This window comes from Bufo bufo, chromosome 2, assembly GCF_905171765.1.
Source record: "Bufo bufo chromosome 2, aBufBuf1.1, whole genome shotgun sequence".
In the NCBI taxonomy this organism is placed as follows: Eukaryota; Metazoa; Chordata; class Amphibia; order Anura; family Bufonidae; genus Bufo; species Bufo bufo.
The window spans coordinates 740171501-740179156 of NC_053390.1; the positions used below are offsets into that span (position 1 = coordinate 740171501).

At 44.2% G+C, this 7656-nt stretch overlaps 1 protein-coding gene across 1 annotated transcript; it reads left to right on the top strand.

The window, feature by feature from the left end:
• The first annotated feature begins 290 nt into the window (after positions 1-290).
• On the top strand, positions 291-7345 carry RPL9 (ribosomal protein L9). The gene is made up of 7 exons (XM_040418967.1): positions 291-437; positions 523-638; positions 1332-1427; positions 2648-2780; positions 4866-4946; positions 6766-6875; positions 7285-7345. The coding sequence occupies exons 1-6, from the start codon at positions 341-343 to the stop codon at positions 6870-6872; spliced, it is 630 nt and encodes a 209-aa protein (XP_040274901.1). The 5' UTR covers positions 291-340; the 3' UTR covers positions 6873-6875; positions 7285-7345.
• Positions 7346-7656: the final 311 nt, after the last annotated feature.

A 7656-nucleotide genomic window follows, 5' to 3' on the forward strand; every position in this document is an offset into this window, starting at 1 on the left:
ATCTGCTGTCAACGAAGCTGCCTGGGCCTCCATGTCATTATGGACCTCAGGTCCTGGTTCACTGTGATGAGACCGTGAAGAACATCTAAGCTCTTTCCTATGGGGTTTGTACATTTTGGTGAGAACTTGGATCAGGATTTAAGGCTCCCCATGGATATAAACTATTGTAAACTAGAAGTGGCTCAGTGTATGTAGAACAACCGGTCCTGGCTTATCCGATTATGTGCTGGTTGAATAACAAAGTGATTGGATCAGTTGAAATGATGATTTGGTGGCTCTAGTTATTAGACATAAGGTTCAGTGAAGGAAGTGCCTCCTGTATGGGCTGTAATACTTGTGCATGTCGTCTTTAATATCTGGTCATATTCACACTGTCTTGCTCTCTTCCAGAATGAAGACCATTCTCAGCAACCAGACTGTTGACATCCCTGATAAGGGTGAGTATCTTAGTGGGTATCTAAGTTTTTGGCTTCTATCGTTTATAAACGGTTTGTTTTCTTACTGACTCTCGTTCCTTTATAGTTGATATTTCCTTGAAGGGCCGCACAGTTACTGTGAAGGGCCCCAGAGGAACCCTGCGGAAAAACTTCAACCACATCAATGTAGAACTGTGCTTACTGGGCAAGAAGAAGAGGAGGGTGAGTATTGGGAGCGCACCTTTTTTTAGAGGTCACGTTGGCTCTTCTGTCAGGATGTCACTTCTCTTAAAGGGATGTTCCAGTTTCATGAAACTGATGACTTATCCTCTGGATAAGTCATTAATTTCCGATTGATGGAGGTCTGACTCTCGTCACCCACTTTGATCAGCTTTCTACATTGTACTGGTGGTGCTGGGTAGTTACAACTGGCGACGCTGTTATTACCGTGCTCCACCAGTACAGTGTAGACTGCGGGCAGGTAAGCACTGACGAGGCTGCAGCTCACTAGCACCATAGCTCCTTCAAACAGCTGATGAAAGTCAGGCCCTCACTGATCTGATATTGATGACCGATCCTGAGGTTAGGCTATCTATCATGAAAATGGAACTCCCCACCCTTATTTTTATCAAAATCATGGTGGTCTTCCTGCAGCTACTGTGCCTACAGCAGCAGACCTAGTAATTGATGTCATCCCTCGGCCTTACTAGGGTTTGGCTGCAGGGATGGTCATCTGTCCTGTGACAAAATGTCATGGTGATGGAGTGTCAGTAGAAACTGTTGCCTAACATCCACTGAGCAACAGTCACGTAGGGTTATGGTGCATCAACATTAAAAGAGAATATGTCCAGTCCTTTTTGCTAAACTGAATATTGTCTGACTTACTGACATGATGTATGGTTGCTTCTCTTGCAGCTCCGTGTTGACAAATGGTGGGGTAACCGGAAGGAGCTGGCCACAGTGCGCACAATCTGCAGCCATGTTCAAAACATGATCAAGGGTGTCACTCTGGTGAGTTGTCTGAAGTGTAACATGAATCTTTTGCTTGAGAAATATAAAATGGGTATGACTTAATTTTTTCCCCCACCTCAAAATATTTTACCAGAATACATGAATATAGACAATTGCATGACAGATGTACCCTTGGCGGCCGGAGCGCTCCATACTCTGCTGATCACTGTTTTCACTTCTACCCCTGGCGGCATAGTGCCTAAATTAGGCCGAAAACGTTTGCACATGTATATTGCCGTGAAAATAAAACCATTCACAGAACAAAGATAACCATCTATTTTGCTGTGATTTTTGCATGCTATTACTACGGGTGGGGACCCAATTCACAGCACCCAAAAGAGGCAGGTGGCCACAAAGCCTGGTCTAAAATATAGACAATTGCATCCATACCTTGGCATTGTAGTACCGCTGGCTTCAGCAGTGGTGGGTCCTTAAGATACCCTCTCCGCTGCTGACATGTCCAGTTACCCTTTTATTCACTGCCTGAATGCAGCAGCTGTCTCACTAGGTGCAATGGGGATTGATTTCCTAGAAATCGATGTGGGAACAGCGTTTTAGACATTTTGGGCATATCCTGTAGTTTTACAATAAATTACTACGGTGGGATTTAAAGTTGCTCCCTTGTATGTGTTAAGATATTGCCACCAATGGTTTATGGCTTTCAAAGTTGTCTGGATTTATAAACTCTTCTTAGGCTACTTTCACACTACCGTTCAGAGCGGGTCCGTCTGATGTCTGCCCAGACGGATCCGCTCATAAAATGCAGACTTGGGATCCGTTTAGAACGGATCCGTTTGCATTATATTGTAGAAAAAATTCTAAGTGTGAAAGTAGCTTCAGACGGATCCGTCCAGACTTTACATTGAAAGTCAATGGGGGACGGATCCGTTTGAAAATTGAGCCATATAGTGTCAAATTCAAACGGATCCGTCCCCATTGACTTACATTGTAAGTCTGGACAGATCCGTTTGCCTCCGCACGGCCAGGCGGACACCCGACAAGCAGCGTTCGGGTGTCCGCTTGCTGAGCGGAGGCTGAACGCTGCCAGACTGATGCATTCTGAGCGGATCCGCGTCCACTCAGAATGCATTGGTAGCTGGACGGATGCGTTCAGGGCCGCTTGTATGACCCTTCAAACGAGCTCACAAGCGGACACCCGAACGCTAGTGTGAAAGTAGCCTTACTTGACCCTGACGTGATGTGATTATTATTTTTCATAGGGTTTTCGTTACAAGATGAGATCTGTGTACGCTCACTTTCCCATTAACGTAGTTCTTCAGGAAAGTGGGGCACTCGTGGAGATCAGAAACTTCTTGGGTGAAAAGTACATCCGCAGGGTGCGCATGAGACCAGGTATGTGTAAGGACACTGTAGTAAGGTTAGAGCCCTTGTATATCCGATGAATCGTGTCATGTACTTGCCCTGTATGGGGTGAATCTTGACCTAGTGCTCTTTGGGTCCTTTGGATGTTAAATGATACTCTACGGGCTTATTTTATTATACGCACTTGTATAGTGCTGACATATTCTGCAGCGCTTTACAGGCATTAGCATTACTGTCCCCAATGGGGCTCAGTTTACGTTCCCTATGTATGACTGTGGGAGGAAACCAGAGTAAACCCACGCAAACACAATGAAAATTCAAACTCCATGCAGATGTTTGTCCTTGGTTCAAACCTAGGACCCCGGTACTAACCACTGAGCCACCTGCTGCCCAGGTTTACTGCTTTAAAACAGGGAAGTCTAATCAGGCTTATTAGTACATATGTCTGACACATGATTAACATGTTCGGGGGTTAATGGTTTAACTGGCTATTCCCATCTTGACATAGCATATCCACGGTCCCCATCCAGTGGCTGCTTTGAATAGTTGAGCCCACCCCATTGCTTAAGAGTAGAGTAAGTGAACTGGGCTATTTTGAGAACTCCCATGAAGCAAATGTAGAGCTGGGCATGTGCACCTACCTCTTCATTTACAGTGGCCAGGAGATTGTTCCCTGTTGAGATAAGTTGTGGGACCGGCATCTGTCGGACCTGTGGATATGCCAGAAATGCTGAGATGGAAATATCTCTTTACTATCAGTGGTGGTTTGCTGCAGATTGTGATCCTTGAGCCATCGACTGCTGTCAAAATCGATACGCCAGGACAGTGGTCTCACAGGTGAGGCGCCCATGTTGAGGAACGGCTCTGAGGGCAGGTCTCAGACTGAATCTTGCCACAGTCTCCTATTCGGCATTGCTTCTTGCTGCTTTGTGTTGTGGAGGAGATGAGTTTTGAGATTTGGTCACTTTTTTTTTAAGTTTTAGCGTGGACTATATGACCAGTGTTGAGGAATATTCTGACTGGTGAGGCCCCAGTTAGACTGTAATCGTTTGTGTAACTGGTGGACTTGGTTAAAATGTTGTTCCACAAACCTTTATCAACTATCCTGTAGATAACCTTTGGTGGAACTAGCTGCCGTCTAGTGTATATGGGGTCTCCTAACTGTCCCCCAACTGTGAATGTTGAGTGGGGGGAAAAAAGATCCTGCTGGATTTCAGCATACCTGTTCCTCTGTTCTAGCAAGATGGCATGACCTCTGCCCACAGCTCATCGCCCCTCCCTATTAGGAAGACAAATGCTTGGTTGAGCCTGTGTGTGTATTGAGGGTCCAAAGGAATAGCTGTCGGCCTAACGAGCATTTATCCAATGACTAAAGTGGAAAGGCTGACTTAGATGGTGTTTGCAGGTAGTTGATCGGTGTGCTGTTTGTACAGGAGATGGGACATAGTGTAATGGCGAGGAAGCGATGCTCACATGGAGCGCAGTCTCCTCTTAACCTGATCGGCCGGGCTGTCGGACCCCTGCTGATGACCAACCCTGAGGATAGAGCAGATTGATTAGAGACCATAATTAAAAATGGTATGTTATTCCAGGATATGCTACTATACCGTTTTCTGGTGAGATTTAAATGGAGTCCGTTTTGCCCATGCATATCTTCTGCCAGCATTTAGTGGCCTGCTGGATGGATGCTGCAGTTGGCTGTCAAGAGGGCAGGCGCTGAGGCAGCTCAGTACTGGGCAGTAGTCTGTTGTGGCAATTGGGATCTGTAGTGTAATGGCTATTACCTGAAACCAAACGCCAAAGTTAACAGAGCCTTTGTTCACCCTTCTGAGGATATCGGCTGGCGATTGATGCTGTGTACTTCATGATCTGTTGCAGGTTTGTGACTTTTTGAGAGAAATTTATTAAGTGATGTAAAAAAAAATGGCTTAGTTTCCCATAGCAACCAAACAGATCCACCTTTCATTTTCCAAAGCACGAGATCTGAAAAATGAAGGTGGAATCCGGTTGTCAGTGGTAACTGCCAGTTTCTCTTACAGCAGTTTTGATAAATCTCCCCATTTGTTTTACATCTCTCTATGAATCTGCCTAATGCTGTAATTTCTTCTGTCATAGGTGTTGTCTGTGCCTTGTCACAAGCCCAGAAGGATGAACTTATTCTTGAAGGCAATGACATTGAACTTGTTTCAAACTCTGGTAAGTTCTATGCTAATGTACGGTCAAGTGTTATCTCCACGGAGTATGTGGAAGTAAATGGCACCATGGCTTTTGATAAATGTAATTAAAGGGAATGTCATCAGAAAATGACCTGCTGTTTAAATCAATTTTTTTATGTTTAACTTTTTTAAATTTTGATGTCTTAAATTTTTCATGTATTCCATATATTTAAACAAAAATAATCCTGCAATTTTTGCACTGTCTAATTGGCGCCAAAGACTTCTTGGTTTGTACAGCTTACTTTACTGCAGTTAACTCATTCTAATCCTGCCTGTAACAAGATCACCTCTGTGTACAGATGAGACAGGATCCTCCATTCACAATAGGTGATTGTCAGTTCATCCTTTCCTTGTACAATGACCTCTGCACAGGACACAGAGCATGTCTAGAAAACTCTCCCGTAGAAGTCAATAGGGTCCCCTCCTGTCTATTGTGTGTCCGGACCATGGGGCTGCCATAAAGCAATGCTTTCTAAATGCTGTTCGAACAGCTCAGGCAAGTTGGCTGCCCCCATAAACATGTTGTTCAGGAAATAAATCTGCAATCAGGAAATAAAATAGATTAGAAAAAAAATGTGCTGCTGTGATTTAAAACTTTTTTTTGGGCTGTTTGACCTCTGCAGCTTCCATGTTTCACAGGACATAGCGGCTGCAGAATGCTGTTCCTGGTGATATTTGCCTGCTTGTTCACCAGACCCTGTAATGGTGTCCACTGACTTATGACTAAATCAGAGTTCCTCTAAATCAAAATTGCTCCAGAGCTGCCCATAGCCCTTAATCTGTGTGTGTTCACTAGTATTTTCCTGCATAGGGTTTTGTGGATTTGGGCTGTGCACAGTTTGCTTTGTTTTACATTCTGGGGCTGACCCATCTTCACCCAATGTACTGCACAGTCTGATCAAATCCACTTGTTGTTTGCAGATTTGCCAAATCTTTCACTGGATATGTGGCATGGGCGGGGGGGGGGGGGGGAACACTGTGTGCAGGTGGTACCTTCAATTCATAGTAGACTGTAACATTTTTAGTTTGTAAAGATTTTCTTGACTAGTTTATTTTAATCTTTAAGGGGTATTTCCCATCTTGAACATTGGAGCATATAGCTCCAATGTATGATGGAGCATATAGCTCCAATGTATAGCTCCAATGTATGATGGGTTCGGGTCCCACCTATACTTAGCTTGCAAAGTTCTATGGGGCAGCTGAAAATGGCCAATTGCTGGCTCAGCTATTTCCATAAGCCTTAGAAGTGAATGGAGTAGTGGCTGTGGTTGCACGGTGCGCTTCCCATTTGTGTCAATGGGATTTTGGAAAATAGCCCAGTGCACTGTTCGGCTATTTTTGGCAGTCCCATACAAATGGCATGGAGGGCAGCTGCGCATGTGCAGTGTGCCCTCTTGAACATTGCAGGCTCCTTTTCAAATATAGGTGCAGGTCCCAGAGGTGGGATATATGCCCCCAATGTCCAAGATGGGAATACCCCCTTTACCTTTGACATGGTTACTTCTTCAGAGCAGCAGCTGTACATGAGCCGCTATCTGGAAATGTAGCAGTGCATGCACGGTTGAGGTGCCATTGGCAGCAGCAGTTCAGGTGTGAGACGGTTGGGGCCAGCTGAGATGTCTAGCCCTGTCAAGCAGCAGGGGTCAAGAACTGTTTGATCTAATGAATTCACTCATCTACTTCCAATCAATATAATCTGTATGAAAAGTGGGGAATGCTTAATGTCCATTGTCCAGATATTGATAATTTAGCAGATGTCGGGTGGGTTTTAAGTCTAAATGGTACCGGTTTTCTTTTAGCTGCTTTGATCCAGCAAGCCACCACAGTGAAGAACAAGGATATCCGAAAGTTCTTGGATGGTATCTACGTGTCCGAGAAAGGAACAGTTCAGCAGGCTGAAGAATAAAAGGTCAGTTGGATACGTACAGTGGTGGTGACACTTTCAGATGTAATGTAGGATAGTCCCATGAAGAGAACTTAGTCACCAGGATTTAGAACAGATGTCATTTATAAACCTCTTATACAGTTCTTACATTTGAAGACAGTTGCTGCCACCATTGCAGCTCCCACAAGGGATTGCCACGCTACTTTCCCAGATTTGAATGTAATACCGCACAACCAGATTTATCGCCTGTCCTTATGGCAGCATAACTACGCATTTGGCTTTGTAATGAATTATGGCAGTAAATTACTGTTGCTATTCATGTAGAAGTGTTCAGTTCATAGAAATGGTAGCTGATTTTTGTATGGGGTGTTCAGTACTAGTGGTAAGTGCAGCATTTCACTGGAAATAACATATGTTTTATTTTTCTTTACAGTTTGGCCTCAAATGTCTGAACTGTGTGCTGCATCAACAATAAAGACAATTTATCTAATTTATTGCCTGTGGATCTCTGTGAATTATTGCTGCTGTCGTTTGCCTCTTCTTTGGCTTCGCTATGGTCATATGAAAACATTGACTTCTAAGGAGCATTTCCAGGCAGACTGGCCTCATGCATATATTCCTATCTGAATTTCCATCTGCAACAAAATGGATCCTTCAAAAACTGATAGATTCTGTGTGCATTAGAGATGAGCGAATAGATTTGTACAAATCAGGAGATCGCTGCATCTAAATGTACCAGTCTCCTCCACTAGCGATCAGCAGATAGTCATGAAGGAACACTAATGTGCTAGATTGCACACTAATG